The sequence below is a fragment of the Denticeps clupeoides genome, chromosome 18 (assembly GCF_900700375.1).
Source record: "Denticeps clupeoides chromosome 18, fDenClu1.1, whole genome shotgun sequence".
Classification (NCBI taxonomy): domain Eukaryota; kingdom Metazoa; phylum Chordata; class Actinopteri; order Clupeiformes; family Denticipitidae; genus Denticeps; species Denticeps clupeoides.
In genome coordinates, this window is record NC_041724.1 from 12,651,077 (window position 1) to 12,670,979 (window position 19,903).

Genomic DNA, 19,903 nt, shown 5'->3' on the forward strand with positions numbered 1-19,903 from the left:
AGGAATCTGTACATTGAAAAAGATTTACGTAATAGTGCTTACATACCATGAAGAGTTTAAATAAATTAAAATCACATATAGTTTTTTTCGTACACAATAGAAAAATTAAATGGTGGAGTCTGAGAGATGGAAAGCATATCAAGCTGGCTACGCGGGGGTAATGTTCACTCATACACACATCCACACACACAAGAGCCTACAGCAGCAAAATAAATCAGAAAAGCCTGACCACACTGCTAATGCCTCTAAAATTCCAGAAGGCACTCTCTCTCTCTCTCTCTCTCTCTTTCTTTCACCCTCTTCCTTTTTCTTTCTCCTTTGGCCCGTTCTTCCTAGCGCTTTCCTTTCACAAGCTCTCTATTTCTTTTTTTTCTCTCTCTTGCCCCCTCTCGCTCACCCAACCTTTCTTTTATTCACTCTTCCCCTTGCACTCTGCATTCTCCGCAGCTCGTTCATCCCTGCATGCCGGTGCCCACTTTCAAATTTCCTTCTCTGTCTGAACCAGAAGCCGTGTAGCAGTTCGGCCGCGTCCATGGAGTCGTTTTAAATAAGTTAAAAGATGGGGAGTTTTGGGTCGAGGCGGGTGAGGGAGGGAGGGAGGGATGCTGTTGTAATGCCAAACACGAGGGCAAGTGTGCCATGTCTGATTTACCGCCCACCCCACCCACCCCCTCCCAATACTCTCTACATTTTTATTTAACGCATGGCTAATCTCCTTATTTATTTATGAAGCACATTCACGTAACTCACCAATCACGGCCCCTGCCGCTCACCCCCCAGAACCCCCCCCCCAATTACGTTTCAACTCGTCCTTACCCTCGTTGTCAAGGGGCCACACACACACACACACACACACACAGACACACAAACCCACACAACAATTAAAAGATAAAGCAGCGGGCGTCTCAGCGAACTGACGCATTGGCCTGGAGCTGCGCTGCTCCTCATCCCTAATGAAGTTCTGCAGTGGTGAACACCTCGAGGATCGATTTGCTGGCCTGGCCGCTAAGGAAGATTGTGGGAGCAGCCAAGGCTGCAGTCAAGCTGTTTCTGGCCTTCTGGATGCGTTGTGGGTTGTTTTTTTTCCAGCTGTTCAGCGGCGTTCAAAAGTCTTTCGTACAAAAAGAAGTGTTAATAATAAAGAAATGTAATAGTAATAATAGGATAAAAAATTGGATAGCTGCCTGATGATCCTGTTTGTGTTTATCTCTGTGGTTTTGACAGGCGGTCTTTATCTGACGTCAGTCTAGTTTACTTCAGTTGTAAGTAAATCAGTTATCAGATTTGAAATTAAAATAAAGACGTTGTGATGTTTCAATAATGCATAATGATTTATGATAGTGCCTTAGAGATAGGGTGCGGAGCTCCGACATTCAGGAGGGACTCGCTGCTCCTCCACATCGACAGGAGCCAGTTGAAGTGGTTCGGGAATCTGGTCAGGACGCCTCCTGGACGCCTCCCTGGGGAGGTGTCTCGGGCATGTCCTGCCGGCAGGAGGCCCCCAGGTCCACCCAGGACACACTGGAGAAGTGAAATCTCCAGTCTGGTCTGGAACGCCTTGGGGTCCTGCCGGAGGAGCTGGTGGAGGTGGCTGGGGAGAGGGCTGTCTGGGATTCCCTACTTGGGATGCTACCCCCGTGACCCGGACCCGGATAAGGGGAGGAAGACGAGGACAAGGATTTATGAGAGTCTTGAGTGAGATCCAAAACTTTTTAACAATGCACTTTTTACTGTTTAAAGCACGAAAAAGAGAAAAACACCCATCCACTCTGGTCCATCTTATTCCAGCATACCTTTGGGTTGAAAAATCATTTTTAAAATATGTTTCTATTTTTCCATAGTGATAAGGATGGTGTCAGCTCGAAGTTAAACTGTCGGAATGATTTAATATGATTCAATTACTTTAACTATTCTATCCACAGGCGGCATTAGAACTACATATTACTGCATGACCTTTAATCTGATATATTGAGTTATGGTGCACATATATTTTTGGAAGTTTTGTGGTTCAAGTAAAACCTTTTACACACACACACCCACCCACCCACACCCACAGCTAAAGCTCCATAGAAGGACGTTCATTTTCATTGCCCAGACAGAGGCGGTAAATCGAGTGAGGGGTGGGGGTGAAACATTACCGTCAGCAAAACATTTATAATACACAGCAAGAAGAGCATGTGACGTTCTTCCGCTGGAGGGTCCCTCTCTCACTTTCCATTTCACTTCCTACGAAAAGCCCACCCAGTGCGAGTTCATGCCTATTGTCTCTCATGACTATAAAAAAAACAGGCCCTCCCCTCGAGAAATGCAGTAAAAGGTTTCTCCATCTCTCGCTGTCCCTCCTTCTTCCCCTGTGAGCCCCAAACCCAGACAGGGCTGGCAGGACCCGCCGAGTTCTCGTATCTTATGCTTTCTTGTAAGCTCTATTGTCTGCGAGTCGTGTTTTTTTTTTTTTTTTCTTCTCGTCTCTGCTGTTTTTATTTATGCCGTTGGTTAAGCCGCCCGTGCTGAGTCTAAATGAAAGCGCCTCACAGATAAAAAGCAATAAGCGCAAAAAATCGAGAGAAGAATCGCTGCATTCACCAATCTGCGGAGCAGCCGGGGGTGACCAGCTCGTGTCTGTGTGCGCTGCCGAGTGAAAGACAGAGCGTTACCCAGCATAAAAGGTTCCCCTGCCTCCTGACAAGCACACACACACACACACAAATACACACAAGTGCCTCAGAATATGTGAACTCAGCAATGTAAACAGTGCGTATGAAGAGCTGATTAACATAAGAAAGGTCTGTTTTTTTTTAATCATGTTGCCAACAATGGTAAACATGTCCTCACCCATGATTAAAAAAAGCAGAGGTACATCATTAGACGGAGATTTCAGTGCTTCGGGCCCACGGTCACCCTGGTCTAGCAAAGATCAGAAAGACTCCACCGGACTCCCAGTGTGCGGGGCGGAGGGGCAGCTATGGTGACGGGGATTGTACAGGAAAACGTGTTCTGACAGGTCAGAAAGAGGCAGAGGGGGAGAAAGATTCAAATTTACAGTCCCTCGTTCCTCTCTCTCTCTCTCTTTCTCTCTCTTTCTCTCTCCCAGGGCCCTAGCCCCAGCTCATAGACACGCTGAGTGGGCACAGCAGCACCAGCAGGGCCGTCTGCAGCTTCCCTCCGCAGCCCGAGTTCAGATTGGACACGGTGGCCTTCTCAGAGAACGGAGGGATCATGTGAACCGGATTGCTGTTTATCTCCTCCGCCTGCTCTTCTTCCTCCTCTTCCTCTTCGCTGTCTTCCACCTAAGACGCACAAAAAGCCTTGATGAGAACCATACCTCAACAAAGATGAACTTTTCCATTCATATTCATTAAAATCCTAAAACTGCATGTTATAAATGATACAATTAGTATTAAATAAGTCTTGTTATACTTGGGCCAATATCATATGTACAGATGTGTGGTTGTAGTTGTGGTCATGTGCCCAAACCTAATTTTGGGCGTTCAGTGATTTTTTTATTTTTTCTCGGGCGAAATATATATATGTTTTTTTGTGTTTTATAATAAACGCTGGGGCTAAATTATATATAATTATATATTGGTTGAATGTCCCTTTGCAAGCTGAACCATGAGCAAGCTCCAGAATTCAGACTGTATATTTGACCACTCTTCTCAGCAGAACTGGTACAGCTTTCCTGGCACGGATTCGGCTTTTTGGATCACATTGTTTTAATATACGGTTGAGGTCCGGGTTTGGGTGCTTTATCTGTTCCATTTTTGATGGGTGTTTGGGATTATTGTCTTGTCCAAACACTCAGTTGTGTCTAAGTTTCAGTGATCTGGGATGAGCTGATGTTGAAGAATTTGCAGGTAACGTAGCAGTACCACAGAGCCTGATGCCACCACCATGATGTTTGACAGCTGATACAGTGTTCTTGGGTTCGAAACCCTTCAAACATCTTTGTCTAATCTGACCATGAAACTTTTCTCCAGAAGCGTTTGGGTTGTCAATATGGAGAGCTATGAATTTCAGTCGAGCTTTGGACAGACCCCCTCTAGACCCCTCAACACAGAAGCATTATCTGAAATGTTGTCATCCACATGGAAAACGTCCAGAATGCTGTTTTACTCCCCCTCCACACCTGTAAGTGGCGCTATTACTCCCTGGTCTCGCTCCTTACATTTACATCATTTATCAGACTCCCTTATCCAGAGCGACTTACAATCAGTAGTTACAGGGACAGTTTCCCCCTGGAGACCATTAGGGTTAAGTGTCTTGCTCAATGACACAATGGTAGTAAGTGGGATTTGAACCTGGGTCTTCAGGATCATAGGGGAGTGTGTTACCCACTAGGCTACCACCACCCCATGTTTCACGTCTAGTTTTCCTCCACGGTGCTGTGTCAGTCCATCCATATCCTTACCACTTGCCTGATCAGTTCGGCACATGCATGTGCATGCGTACCCCGAAAGCCACCATGATACGGCCTACAACTAATCCTAACCTTTACCCTAATCAATCGGGCAGGTACGGATTCAGCACTGACAATCTGCAGCACAACCATGAACGTGTTTTATGGATGACATGTTTGGGGTTGGTCAAAAGAGAAATTCACCCCTTTCAGAAAATTACTTTTTAAACTATTTTTAAAAACTATTTATGGGTCCCCTGAAATACATTGTACTTTGTGGACACAAGGCCAAATTGGAGAGAATTTTTTTGCTGGTTGCTGGGTTGTTTTTGGTGACAGTTTGGATTTTCTTCCAGACTCTGGCAAAATGACATCAGATGATCTGTTCAAACACTCTTCAATTGTTTAGAAATGGCTGCAAGACCCCTTCCTTCTCCATGTAAATCTACAATATTCTGTAATTTTCTTCACTAAAATGTCATTGTTATGAGAGTTGGTCAGTCCAATGAGTGCAGTCAAACAAACCAGCGGAAGTCACAGAAAGCCCTAAATTACTACAAGTCATCTGACTAAAACTGTATACTAATGAGTTCTACACTGGGGAGACCAAATATGCCAATATATGCCATTTTATATCAATACATATTTTACAGTGTCCTTAATGCACATTCCTGTGTACATTTGACATGTATGGCATTTATCAGACACCCTTATCCATAGCGACTTACAAACTGTAGTTACAGGGACAGCCCCCCACTCAGGGTCAAGTGTCTTGCTAAGGGAGACAAGGCTAGGCTACTAACACACTATTTACTACCACCCTACTGTGTTCTGTATAATTTGTATAATTTGTCAGAATTCTTATGCTGCATCCATCCAGCACTCTGGCGACAAGTGGGTAACCAGGTGGGTAAAACTCTCGCCCATGAACCACAAAGTCACACTACAAGGTCACAGGTTCAAACCGCACTTACTAACATTGTGTCCCCAAGCAAGACACTTAACCCTGAGTGTCTCAAGGGGGATTGTCCCTGTAACTACTGTTTGTAGGTCACTCTGGCTAAGTGCGTTGGCTAAATTATATGCAAAACTGAGTCTGTGTGAAAGAGAACTAACTTGGAGAGACATTTAATGGAATAAGATCCATAGTGGGAGGACAGAGAAACTGATGTATGAGAGAATAGTGAGTGATAACAGCAAGAGCAAGGAAATAAATAAACCAAACAGTGGGACACACAACAGGACTTCTTAAGAAACACGGACACAGAGCAGGGATTTCTGATGCCATTACTTTTAACTTTATTTAGTGAGTCTTCTCTATCCCCCACATTTTCTGCTCTGAATTTAAATTGCTTTTATGAGCTCTAATGCCCAGTTCCTGCTTCTTTACCTGCTCTGGCGCTGCCTTATTTGCTCACAACTATTTCATTTGGGAAAGGAGAGAAAGAGAGGAGCAGGAGACAGACAGATGGACTTGAATAAATTAATAATAATGAGGCCTGATTGATGCTCTGGCTTTGCAGATCCCTCCCTCTCTAATCCTCTCAGAGAAAAGCAGAGTGAGAGTGGAGGGAGAAAAGAAAGGAGTGAAGCTGATAGGGCTAGTCTGTGCAAGAGAGAAAGAGAGAGGGAGAGGAATATGGGAGAGTCAAGCGATGGTTTTGGAACAGGGTATCTGGCACAGAAAAGGAGAGATGACAGACAAAGGAAGGACCGCAAGAAGGGAATTAGTTTTTTGTCTTCAGGGCCAGATTATCTTCAGTCGCACTCCAGAGTCAGTGTGGCCTTGTGTGTTCATTGTGATTTTGCAAATATATGTGTGCATTATGAAGCTATGTTCCCCAGATGCAATATTTCGATGTGTGCGTCTAGTTTTAAGTCAAAGACATCACCCATCAGTGCATCGTATGCACATCATTTACATTTATGTTTACGGCATTTTAGCCGACGCCCTTATCCAGAGCGACTTGCAATCAGTGGTTACAGGGACAGTCCCCTGGGAGACACTCAGGGTTAAGTGTCTTGCTCGGGGACACAATGCTAGTAAGTGGGGTTTGAATCTGTGACTGTGGCGAGTGTGCTTCTTCATTGTTTTGTCTATTTATTTATGTAAATCCAGAGTACTGTGTATTACTGACTGTCCCTTAACACTCCAGACACACAATTCCCTTGTCTGTTTCATGGAATTTCGCATCAATAAATTGTGAATAATAAAAAAGAACATTTTCCTGTCACCCAGGATCCATCCTTTGATGACTGGCGATTACATGACGTAAAGCAGAATACATTTGGTATGAGTATAAAACCTGGAGCCACATGGCACAGTGTGATGACCTCTTATCACCTTTAATAATTCACATTGACAGATTTTGTTTGTGGAAAACTCACAGAGTTGAAGCCGGGCAGGATGTTGATGTTGAATACGTCGACCTGGTTGATTTGGGAGGGGGATGGTACTGGAAGGGGCGGAGTGTGCGATGAAAAGCTGCCCATGGTGTTGATGGCATTATCTAGAGAACCGCAGCAGAAAATCATGCTTAAAACATTTATTGTAACCAAAACAACAGCAGATAAAAAACAAGATGGGCTGAACAAATAGAAGCAAACTGTTCTGGCAACATAGACGATAAGTCATCAAATAAATAAATAAAATGATGTCTGTTACATTAAAGTTTAGTAATGCTTGGCTGAAATGTTAATGGAGACCTCGGGCAACCAAAACAGACGTTTAGTAAGAAAAATTCATTTATAAAAGTAAATCTTGAATGACACTGACATTGATTATAATTTAAGCTTAGGTCATTTCTGTACTGTTCTAAAAATTAACAGGTTTCACCTCTATATTTACTATATTAAACTGCAGAGATGAAAGATGATTTGTAAGATTGATTTGTATGAACCTATTTACTTGCCTGGATTTACTGACCCTATTTAGGGTGGCATCATTTGTTTCCTAAATTTATCATTTCTGTTTCTCGTTTTATCAATCTTTTCAACAAACTGCATCAAAATGTCCCAGCTATTTATTAATACAGGGAGTGCAGAATTATTAGGCAAATGAGTATTTTGTCCACATCATCCTCTTCATGCATGTTGTCTTACTCCAAGCTGTATAGGCTCGAAAGCCTACTACCAATTAAGCATATTAGATAATGTGCATCTCTGTAATGAGAAGGGGTGTGGTCTAATGACATCAACACCCTATATCAGGTGTGCATAATTATTAGGCAACTTCCTTTCCTTTGGCAAAATGGGTCAAAAGAAGGACAGAAAAGTTAAAAATAGTGAGATATCTTGCAGAGAGATGCAGCACTCTTAAAATTGCAAAGCTTCTGAAGTGTGATCATCGAACAATCAAGCGTTTCATTCAAAATAGTCAACAGGGTCGCAAGAAGCGTGTGGAAAAACCAAGGCGCAAAATAACTGCCCATGAACTGAGAAAAGTCAAGCGTGCAGCTTCCAAGATGCCACTTGCCACCAGTTTGGCCATATTTCAGAGCTGCAACATCACTGGAGTGCCCAAAAGCACAAGGTGTGCAATACTCAGAGACATGGCCAAGGTAAGAAAGGTTGAAAGACGACCACCACTGAACAAGACACACAAGCTGAAACATCAAGACTGGGCCAAGAAATATCTCAAGACTGATTTTTCTAAGGTTTTATGGACTGATGAAATGAGAGTGAGTCTTGATGGGCCAGATGGATGGGCCCGTGGCTGGATTGGTAAAGGGCAGAGAGCTCCAGTCCGACTCAGACGCCAGCAAGGTGGAGGTGGGCTGGTATCATCAAAGATGAGCTTGTGGGGCCTTTTCGGGTTGAGGATGGAGTCAAGCTCAACTCCCAGTCCTACTGCCAGTTTCTGGAAGACACCTTCTTCAAGCAGTGGTACAGGAAGAAGTCTGCATCCTTCAAGAAAAACATGATTTTCATGCAGGACAATGCTCCATCACACACGCCCAAGTACTCCACAACGTGGCTGGCAAGAAAGGGTATAAAAGAAGAAAAACTAATGACATGGCCTCCTTGTTCACCTGATCTAAACCCCATTGAGAAGCTGTGGTCCATCATCAAATGTGAGATTTACGAGGAGGGAAAACAGTACATCTCTCTGAACAGTGTCTGGGAGGCTGTGGTTGCTGCTGCATGCAATGTTGATGGTGAACAGATCAAAACACTGATAGAATCCATGGATGGCAAGCTTTTGAGTGTCCTTGCAAAGAAAGGTGGCTATATTGGTCGCTGATTTGTTTTTGAATGTCAGAAATGTATATTTGTGAATGTGGAGATGTTATATTGGTTTCACTGGTAAAAATAAATAATTTAAATGTGTATATATTTGTTTTTTGTTAAGTTGCCTAATAATTATGCACAGTAATAGTCACCTGCACACACAGATATGCCCCTAAAATAGCTAAAAATAAAAACAAACTAAAAACTACTTCCAAAAACATTCAGCTTTGATATTAATGAGTTTTTTGGGTTCATTGAGAACATGGTTGTTGTTCAATAATAAAATTATTCCTCAAAAATACAACTTGCCTAATAATTCTGCACTCCCTGTAGTCAAATAGTCGATGCAAAGAGATCTTTTTGGGGATGGGACTGTGAAAATGTGTTTGGGATTGGAGTCATCAGTGAAAATTCACTCAAATATGTCTTTTTTTCAATATTATCGAGACAGATTCACAAATTAAAGTAATGGTAGCTCATACAGATCCAGGGTATTTGACCAGGAGAATGAAGATTCAGTTAAGTAAAGCAGAATTTTTGTCCTTCCAAAGACAGTTTGGACAAATTATTCAACAGACAATGAAAAAAGTCCTTTTGCAAAAAAAAAGGCCTTTGCACAGAAGCCATTTATTTGTTGTCTGAGACTGCAGAGTATGATGATGTCCACCTAACAGAGGTGCTTGCACCTTCTTAACTTCTTCATAGCCTTTAATAAGCAATCTCACATAAGTCCGTCGGAGTAATGTCCTATCCTCTGATGTCCTGATGTCTGAATGTCCTCTTTTAGATATGCCTGCCTGTGCAGATGACCATTGATAGTGACCACCAACGACTGGACAATTCATAATTCACACAAATTCCTCTGGCCACATGTGATTTGTAGAAGTGCAGCTGCTATAAAAAAGCTGCTGTAGGGAGTACAGTGTGCTCATCCCCTCCTTCCCTTTGGTACCTTCCCTTTGGTCCCAGGCTTCTCCCAGACATGCTTATCTGAGAAGTTGGAGGACCAACTTCTCAGATAAGCATGTCTGGGAGAAGTCTGGGAAGACACATTAAGTGTAGAGTGAGTTTATGATCTGACTGCAAGTCCCCATGGTCTGGAGTGATGGCCCCTAGCATGGGGGATCCCTTATTAGATGCCTACTGCAGAGAATGGCTGCAGACATGTTCAAGCTGCTTAACGCAATAAAAAGAAACAGTTGCATCCTCATGGAGGACTACATTAATCTCCATGTCTTTACTCATCAGACAAGAGTGTGGCTGTGGGCTTTGGGAACCGTTCAGAGTTTCTGCGCCTCGTGGAGGGGATGGAGAAGCTCACCAGAGGCTGGTTCAATAACGTCTGAGAGATAAGCACATTGGCGCAGTCCTCAGAGATGGACAGCGCAGACCACACACCATATTTGGGGGGGAGGAGAGTCTGGCTCCTGCTGTGTTACGCAGCTGTTGGACTCTGGTGAGGTGCCAGGCTTGACGGACCACACGGGGAAATGTTTTCCTCCGCTCGCATCCCGCCTTTAGTGAAATGTGCTGCATTTCGGTATAATCGGTGAGTGTAATTACGGCCGAACGAAGCCCAGATGCTCCGTGGGGTCACCGTAGCAGTAAGCATTGTTCGTGCAGCGAAAGACTCACGCAGGCAGGTGTTGTTGGTGAAGAGGCGCTGGAGCCGGACGCAGTCGTGCCACTGGTTCCCGCTGCCCGCGCAGTTGCACCACAGCGACACGTCAACGCTGCTGTTCCGCACGTAGTTCGGGGTCATGATCGTACCTGTCGCCAGCGGCGGGGGGTACAGGGCCAATCAGCCACTCATTAGCATCTCCGAAAAAAAAAAAAAACTCCTTCCCTCTCTCTCTCTCTCTCTCTCTCTCTCTCTCTCTCTCTCTCTCTCTCAATAATTATGCTAATGTCAAATGCCTGTCAAAGACAATCTGATTAGTAGAAGACGTTCCTGGCTGAAGGCCAGACTTCCCCACCGACGATCACTGTAACAATCAAACTCTGATGACACTCACTGTTGTGATAGCCATCATTACAGTTATTGTTCGCGATGCGACTCTTCTCTTAGTCATGCTGAATAATTTATGAATGCCCCCCCCACAAGCGCAGCAGGCTACTGTTGCTGAAATAAAGTTATTAATCATAAACAAGCCAAGTCACAAGGGCACGTGATAGTGGATCAAATTACAGTTTTTTTTTTTCATTAAGGTGAATAACAGAAAACCGGATTACAGTAAATTACAACAAATCAAATTAAAGGTTGCTTTCTTAGAAGAGGAATAAAGATTAGCATAAGTGAAAGCCAGTTATATTTCTGCGGGAGGATTTAATGCAGTTTCCTCCAATATGTGCATTCATAGCATGCAGAGGTCAGGTGATGCGGCATTGAACGTATAAATGCACGTGTGTCCCGGGTAGGCAGAGGTGTATGAGACATCAGAGAGGACTGACCGATGAGTCCGGCGTAGGCTCGGAGGCAGAGGGCTCCGTTTTCTCTCGCACACCCTGAGTAGGGGGAGGGATTGCAATGCTGCTGGAAATCGGCCAGTCTGGACCTATCACACAGAGACGCAAAGTCAAGGAGCATCAGATAAAACCTAAAAGAGCTTTTGGTTCAAACCAAAAGCTCGTTGTTTTTTAAGCAGTTTGATTTTTGATGCTGCCAATAATGACAATAGCGTGACAATAGAGTATTTACGAGTATTTCCTGTAAATGAACTCATCATAGCAGCCAACGAAATGTATTTTTTTTTATCAGCTCAGGTTGCAGAAGATAAGGACAAACACATATTTGCAAATAATCTTTCACCTGCATAAGTCATCTCTCATGCAGTCACTCTTCAGATGTAGGCAGTTGGGCTGTTCCCCTCTGTCCTCGTACGAGCACGACGGCACAATGGTCTTCCGGCGCCGCTCTCCGCACAGAGTGTCTGTGCACTGGCAAAAGAGAATGCTGAAGCTGTACTCCTCTGGAACGCGGTCCATGAAGCGGCGCAGGGCCCTGTGGCACTTCTGCTGGCTGCAGTGGTCAGAGCCCGGCATCGGTTTCGTGCAGGCCAGCACGTACTCGGAGCGCCGCGCGCCACACTTCTCAAACAGGCCACAGTCCTGGGCCGCCTTCAGACACTGGTTCTGGCCATCCAGCGGGATGGAAGACTCTGAGGACACAGACGTGTTATGAAAAAGGTTTTATTTCAAATTTGAAACGATTCATTATTTACTGATACCATATAGAGACCCCACAGCCAAAACCTCAAAAAAAAATCGCCGATTATTGGCCCTGTTGGCTTGCCGTAGCAAAGACGAAAGAGGAGGGTGTGCCATGGTGGCCTTATTGGAAATGTACATATTGTTATTACTAGTACTACTAATACTTGCTTTGCTACGCAGGAAAATTCATGTGGTCTCGTTCTTTTATTATGACACATTAATACAAACTAGTTTTAAAAACACTTTTTTTGTTCTTCCTACATCTGGGGTGCCCCCTGGATGGATGGCTCCCTTAGCATTTGCCTATATTGCCATATGCCCCGTAGAGGCATCAATCGGTTCAATTACGATTATCGCTGCGTATCGATTATCGATTAAGATATCAATGCATCGCAATGCATCCCATATATTTTCTACATTGTGACATGATGAAAATGTGACGTTCACCTTGTAACAGTTGTAACAGCCTTTCCAGTGGCCGCCCCACGTCTAAGGAATGACCTACCAATCAGTGTCAGACAGGCTCCGTCAATCACTGCGTTTAAATCTCATTTAAAAACTCACTTTACCACCCTGGCTTTTAACCCAGTGTGACGTGGTACTTGTACAGTGTTCGTATGCAGTGTTTTATGAGGCTTCTTATGCAGTCCTCTCTTAACTCTTTTAATATGTTGTCTAAAATATTCTCTCTTTTATTCAACCCCTTGTTTAATTTAGCAACCCCTTGCAAACTGCTGCATGCTTTATTTTATTCTGTTTTCTTTTGTTCTTAATTTTTAATGAACTTTTTGTCCATGTCTGTTTTGTTTCTGGTAATGTAACTTATTTTTTCTTTTTAATGTACAGCACTTTGGTCAGCTCCTTTGTTGTGTTAAAGTGCTTTGTAAGTAATATGGTATGGTATGGTATGGTATATACTGGTAGTACCGATGCAGAGAACGCGTGACGGAAACCCCGGCAGCAGCGTGAGATTCTCTTTTTTTCCCAGAGGGCCTCCTTTCTCTGCATGCTTCGGCACGCTCCCTCCACTACACACCGACCCAAAACCATTACAACTTCAATCCACAAACGCCAGAAAAACAGCTGGTTCAGACGTGCGTGGCGTCAGGTGAGCGACGAATGAACACAGACCGTTTTTCTACTCACTGGAGAAAATCTAAAGCCGCTTTCAGACCGAGTGCGGCACTGCCGCGGGGGCTCAGCACAACAGTAAGACGAGGTAACACGATAATGTCGTGTTGTAGATCTCTGGACACTCAGAGACGGTTAAGATCAGGTTTTCCTCCATTCCCGCTTCGTGTGTGTTTCGAAGTGGCAGAAACACGCCGCACAGCGGTCAAAGTTCAACAACTTTTATCATTATGATGTAATCGATCATGTTCTGCACTGCATCGATGCAGAACCAATGCGATGCATTGATTATACAATTAATTTCAACACCCCTAATGCCCTGGCTGTTTTTATTTCAGGGGGTGACGCCCCTTCTCAAGTCGAGTACTGGCTATGCTCGAGTGATGTACTGGCTTTAGCCATAAAATATTAGGTTTGTGTGAGAAAGACTGAGTACCTGCAACTATCGAGGCAAATTTCTGAGTGTCCATGTTCCTCACCATCTCCAAGTCAGCTTCTTGATAAGGAGACGTTTCAATATCATTGTAACCTGTGACACACACACACACACACATACATGGATATAAAATTATTGTTTTTTTTTAATCTGAGGCAAACAATGGGTGAATCTCTCTGACTAATTATGCTTGCAAAATGGCATCATTACCTTGTCATTAACTATAATTAACAGCACTGCTGTGCTGCAATCGTGCGCACAACACAGACATATTTTCACTAATAATAGAAAATGAATATCTCATCACATTAGTCCATAATTCAACCACCTCAGAACCCACACACACAATTAAAAAGATAATAGGATTATTATCTCACCTTTGGGGAATCTGAGAGACCAGTAGACCCTTAGGCAGTGTAGCTCTCGACGGGAGCTGCGCTGGCACCGGCAGTCCTGTAGGGGTCGGTACCTTTGCAGGGCGCTCTGCACATTTTGACAGGACTTCCTAAACTCAAGGCTTAGCTGGCCCTCCGACTCCTCCTCCACGCACTCCTTCAGCTGCTGAATCAGGCCCCGGCACCTCGCCTCCTTCATACAGTGCTGATATGCCTCTGTGCAGTCCACAGCCACCCCTTGCTCCACCGTGGGCGAGGGTAATACACCTGTGGGCGGGGCATGCAATTAGTGCCCATAAGTTAAACAAACAGAAATGGTTGAGTTGTAGTGCCATGCGTGACCAGGAGACCTTCCATCACCCCGTCCCATTTACAGTGAACCTTCCTTCCAAAATCACCTGACTCGCCCATATTAGATGCTTTCAACTCTAGTCATGGATTTTGACACCAATGTTAGTAGTTAGTTGGGCTTTGTCTAGTTGTGGGATCATTGGCAGCAGGGGGAAAGCCCCATAGGGAAGGTGTTGGTCACCATGAACCTCAAGAGCACTCTCAATGCAAAAATTATGCAGTCAAAGTCATTCCCTTATTTGGAGGTTTGAAGATGGTGGTGAGACGCCCCAAAATATCCCATAGTCATTGAGATTGGTTGACTTCTGGCAAATGAAGGTCATTCTCAACTAAGTCACTGACACCCATGTCCTGTATTCCTTTCATTCTGAAAGACACCTTCCCTATCAGGAAACAGATGTTCATCACATAACAAATGTGACTGGTTTTTGTAGTGTCCATTCTTTCTTTTGCTAAATTACCAAAAATAGACGATTGACAAATACGAGCCTACTAACTGTGCAATGATCAGTTCTGAAGTATAAAATAAAAGGTTGGAGGTCCCAGCCCATTTTTATCACCTAATCTCAGCCACTCAACCAAATGTTTATCATGCTAGATGTGTGGTGTGAGTTAGAAAGTATCTTTGACCACTTTCATACCTTACCAGTCAAAGGTTTATGACACACCTACTCAAAATTGCCTCCATCTTAGTCTGTTTAACCTTGACAGAATAAGTGCGTCCAACCTTTTGACTGGTAGTTTACATGTCAAGATCATCGTAAAATCACGTAGTCTGAAGAACACTCAAGGAAACAAATGTGGCAACAAATGAGAATCACCATGAGTGGAGGATTAATTGACTTACTCATAGAACACTACTGCTTATTTAGAGCCCCATGCTAGACAGATAATGACAATTAATACCGTTCAGAACGGACATAGTAGGGCGCCATTGATGACTTCCCCCTTCTATCAATTGCATGCAATGAAAAACCAATAATTTTAAAATTAATATCCAAGAGAGATAGTGAACCAGGGACAGTTTCAGAACTGTAGGCTACATTTCCGATTTTTGCAAGAATTGTATCTTCTTATTACCCCAGTTTTCAAACCACCCACATTCAAAGGATGGGGACGGGAGATGGATTCGGATGACGGGGTTCAGTGCAATTATTACCCATCACTGAATCCTTCTGAAAATACCAAACGTGACTCATCCCACATCAGCAGCCCAATGCTGCTGACAGCAGTCTTCTGGCATCAGACGGCGCTCGTACCAGATGATGCAGCGATGTTCAGCCATAAAAGCCATTTAACAAACTCGGCTGCACGCTGTCAAAATTGCTCTTGAATTTGTTTTAAGGACGTGACTGCATAAAAAAAAAAAGTAATCACCACTTTGGTCAGGACAGCCCCATGCAGTCTGATGGCACTTCATGCCCCTGTACTAGGACCCTGCCAATGTGCTATAAACAGAGAGAGTGAGAGAGATCAAGAGACAGAGAGAGAGAGAGAGAGAGAGAGAGAGAGAGAATGACTGACAGGAGGGGGGCACACACAGACTCAGTGTGTAGGCACATTCCAATCAGACACATGCTGACATTAGTCATACTGTGTGTGTGTGTGAGTGTGTGTGTTTTTGATTGACAGTCAGCGGAAGATTTGCTGCCAATCACTCATGCAATCACAGACCCATACAGTCTGCGATAAAGGACGCACTTTTTTTCCCCAAATGCATTGACTTGCACTTAGAGGACCATATTTGTGTGTGTGTGTGTGTGTGTGTGTCAGAGAGAGAGAGACTTACTGCAAACACATGTAATGTAATTAAATGATCAATGTCTGTCACGGTCCCAAGTCCTTGTGGTCAACCAAGGCGAACTACTGAAGCCAAAAGCCACATGCCATGCCAATCACAAGCAAGCCAGCATCCATAGTTGGGGTGTTGGGGGACAGAGTTGACTAATGAATGTGCTTCTCAGCTGATTAATAACCCATACAGAAGCGTAAAATAAACCATTAATAAGATACCAAGGGGTCGTAAAAAAAAAACAGATTTAAGGAGCCCCTATAAAACACCACATGACATCAGAGCATGACGACAGAAGTAACGGCGTATCTGAGGTAAAAAAACAAACACACGCTTTCATCTTTTTTTCCATATGTATTTAGACTAAACCCAGCCTTCTTTTTAATGGTTTGCTTGTTTACCGCTGTCCTTCGGCCCCTTGGCTATAAAACACGGTTGAAGGGGTCCAAATTAAACCTTGATACGTGGATATGTATGGATAATGTATCATCAAACCCACAATTTTGGTTCCACCCCTGCAGTATTTCACTATATAAAGTGTTTGTGTGTGTGTGTGTGTGTATATGTAGAGAGAGAGAGAGAGAGAGAGAGGTAAAGAGAGATGGTGATGTGTTTGTGAGGACGTTAAATACAAAACAACACTCTTGACTGGACTGGAAACTCCCAGTCCAGTCTGCCATGTGCCCGTTTCTGTTGAAAGCCCGAGTCGACGCTCTTGCAACTTCCCCAAACACCGCGGCGGCCGTACGCCTGGCGCCCATCTAAAACCCCGCGGCCCTTCCTGGCTCTGTGGCATAATCTAGTCATTTCATGTACGAACCTGCATGCAGCACGTTAAAAGTGACAGAGTTATTATGCACAGCGTACCGATCTACCGACGGACCTGTCAGAGCGCTGAGGGTCAAGTCGCTGTTCGCCACCAACACCTTGCAAACACACCTGCCAGGCATCTGGCGCAGGGCGCGAGCGCGTGGACGGCGATAAGGGACCGAGATTGCTGCTGTTTGTGCACAGGAGTCGGCTGATAACACGCTGGTGCTCGAGACTCTTTATTTAAAACACCTCTCCCCGAAGCAAAGGGACCCTTCAGGGCCTCGGATGCTCCGAGGCGCCGCGTCCCGCTGATAACCTCCACCCATGATGCAATATAAAACAGCACCACGGCTGTAATCATTAACGCGGGCAAAATACGGACGTCTGTCGGGAGCAGAGTCCAAGCTGGCGAAGCAAAGGTCACCGCATCTTTTCTACTGGATCCAGCACGGCGTGGTCCTTCACGCGGCCATCGTCAGCCTCAGATCACAGCCCTGTCACGGTCACTCTCAGGGATTTCACAAAATTACAGATAAGGACTGAGTCCACAAACATCTACACATCTATCAATCCACAGATAGATAGATAGATAGATAGATAGATAGATAGATAGATAGATAGATAGATAGATAGATAGATAGATAGATAGATAGATAGATAGATAGATAGATAGATAGATAGATAGATAGATAGATAGAATTAATGGAGTAAGCTGGCCCACAAAGTCCCCAAACTGTAATCTGTGTCCTCAGGAGGAATTATGGACTTTATGGACTGATGTTTATGAATATGCCAGTTGTTATCAATAGCTCGTTTTGCATCAGTCCAGCTCCAGAAGTCCGGCAAGGTGGAGAGCCGTTCAGTAGGTGTGTCCAAACCTCTGCGGACCTCCTGGTTTTTCATTGACATTGGAATTTGCATATTCATATTCGTATTTTCTGCATGCATTGTTGTTATTCAGACAAACGACTTCTGTTCTTGACCCTCTTTGTACGAAACGAGCACGCCAGAAAAGCGCCTACCTTTGGTGAAGATGTTGAGCACAATCCCGAGCACGATCATGTCGCCCGTCATCTGTCCAGGTGCGTCCGTGCGTCTCGAGCGGCGGTGCCGAAGCGGGGCGCGCGAGCGCGCGCGCGCGCGTGCGTGCGTGCGTCTGAGTCCTCACCAGGTCACTTTACGGGGAAATCTGAAGTTTATTCTGATTTGTTTGTTATCAGCATCCTCATCTACAGCGTCCACGCGCTGCCCAGAGGCTCCTCGCAAGAGCAAAACTTCCAGAATAATAATTACAATAAAAAAGCAGACAGGCAGATGGAATGGAAAATAAAATGTTCAAATGTATTCATTTATCCTGATCAAAAAGAAGATGAAGAAAAAAGATGCAGAAGAAGAGGAAGAGGACGGAGTCCGGCAGATGCGCGCCTGGTCGGGTGCGGATGGAGAGTGAGGGACCCCGGTCTGCGGAGACTCTCGCCGTGGACGCGCCGCGTCCTGATTGGCTCGGGCGTCTGCGGCAGCGTGGACGCGGCGACAGAAGGCGACAGCCTCACTCACGGGACGCGACACTTTAATGGTGCCACTTTCCATTTGGAGATGAACTACACAGCGGCCAGGGCGCATTAGATAACCGATCGAAATCACAAATCATTTCTATATAGGGTCACAATAACAGCGACAACAACAAAGATTCATTTTATTCATAAAGATTAATCAATAAAGATTTGATTCATGGATCGATAGATAAATATATAGATAGAAGCTGATCGTTAACATTGTGACCTGTGAATTGAATAATAATAATAATTATTATTATTTATAATATTATTGTCATAGGGCAGTGTGTGGGATGTGAACATTTTGTCTTTGAAGTTCGTGTTGAAAGCTGAAAAATGGGCAAACGTCAGGATTCAGTAAGATTGTGATGGACGATGCGTCTAAAATCTGGTGGAGTCTACTGGTCCAAAATGTTATTTATTTTTTACTTTAATTTAGTTATGTGCCGAAATTAATGAACTGGCCTTGTTTTCCAATAAAGAACATGACAACCGCCAAAAACAGTTTTTAAAACGTTGAAAGATTAACATAAATATGTATTGGTAATAAAAGCAGGCTAATGCTGTACTGCCCAGGGCCCACTCACTGTGTCTGTTCATTTGGCCACTGCTGGTGCCTCAGCACTCGGGCCGTTCACACAAACAGTGAACTAATCAGGGCAAGTGTCTTTCAGGGCTGTCCCCTTCTGCCGTGACTCTCGCTTGTCCCGCCGAGTGGCTCCATCTGGGGCCGGCGTTTCACTTTTAAGATTCACCCACTCTCTCTCTCTCTCTGTCTCTATGGCTCTCGTCCATCCCTCTTTATCTGTGCCTTGGCCTCAGCCCCTGACGCATCCTCCGTCCTGATTGCTCATTTTCCGTCACTTCACTCTCTCTCTCCCCCATCTGTCCCTCAGCTGCCTCTTCTCCTCCCCCCTCCCCTAATCCTCTTCCTCACTCTTCACCCCATCATTGTTTTACGATCACCGTGACCTTTTCTCTCGTGCTGTGAGTGCCGTGTTAAGAGGCTGTCTGGTGTGTGGCATTACGGCGTAGGTACGCTTGTGAGGTCGGACTCTCTTATTGACTAATGTAGCTTGTGCATTCAAAGTCATCCTTGTACACAAAAACACACCAGGAATCTAGCCGATAGATCAGCTCTGTCCTGATAACCGAACTCCAGAACGTCCATCTCAGTCCCGCTCGCGTCGCACGCTTGTTAGTGCCACCAGAAATGTCAAATGACACTCAGACGCACCGAGGCAGCAGCTTACCAGCCCGCAGACAGAAACACAACACAAACAAAGCAATTACGGCTATTCACACCACCCCCTCTGACACACACACACACACACACACACACACTCAACACCTTCAAACCATAAAGGCGTTATTAAATATCCAACCGAAATGGGATCAGTAAATGTGTGTCATATGTGGGAAGAATTGAAATCGAGTGCTGAGGATGTAAGCCCAGCATCTGACGTTTCGCTGCCAAGCCCCCTCGGTGTCTAGTGTCTGGAGACCGGTACTTACAGCCTTGGTAAACAAAATTCTGCCAATTGGGGCTCACCACTCAGAGGAAAATGTCTAATTGAATGCTTTGTGTGTGTG

General features: G+C 44.6%; 1 protein-coding gene across 1 annotated transcript; it reads right to left on the bottom strand.

Moving 5' to 3' along the window:
- Positions 1-794: 794 nt before the first annotated feature.
- gfra3 (GDNF family receptor alpha 3) lies at positions 795-18,184 on the bottom strand. Its single transcript, XM_028960360.1, has 8 exons — positions 17,777-18,184; positions 13,781-14,065; positions 13,404-13,496; positions 11,436-11,784; positions 11,078-11,181; positions 10,262-10,396; positions 6,785-6,906; positions 795-3,287 (listed from the first exon to the last, which is right to left on the bottom strand). Exons 1-8 carry the CDS (start codon positions 17,826-17,828, stop codon positions 3,096-3,098), a joined length of 1,332 nt encoding a protein of 443 aa, XP_028816193.1. The 5' UTR covers positions 17,829-18,184; the 3' UTR covers positions 795-3,095.
- Between the last annotated feature and the right edge of the window lie 1,719 nt (positions 18,185-19,903).

Bases quoted from the DNA above. Each gene is read 5' to 3' on its own strand.
- gfra3 (XM_028960360.1), bottom strand. From the start codon at position 17,828: ATGACGGGCGACATGATCGTGCTCGGGATTGTGCTCAACATCTTCACC. The intron at 14,066-17,776 runs GTAGGCGCTTTT...CCCCGCCCACAG, and splicing joins GCTCAACATCTTCACCAAAG to GTGTATTACCCTCGCCCACG. The intron at 11,785-13,403 runs GTACTCAGTCTT...CTGTGTCCTCAG, and splicing joins ATTTGCCTCGATAGTTGCAG to AGTCTTCCATCCCGCTGGAT.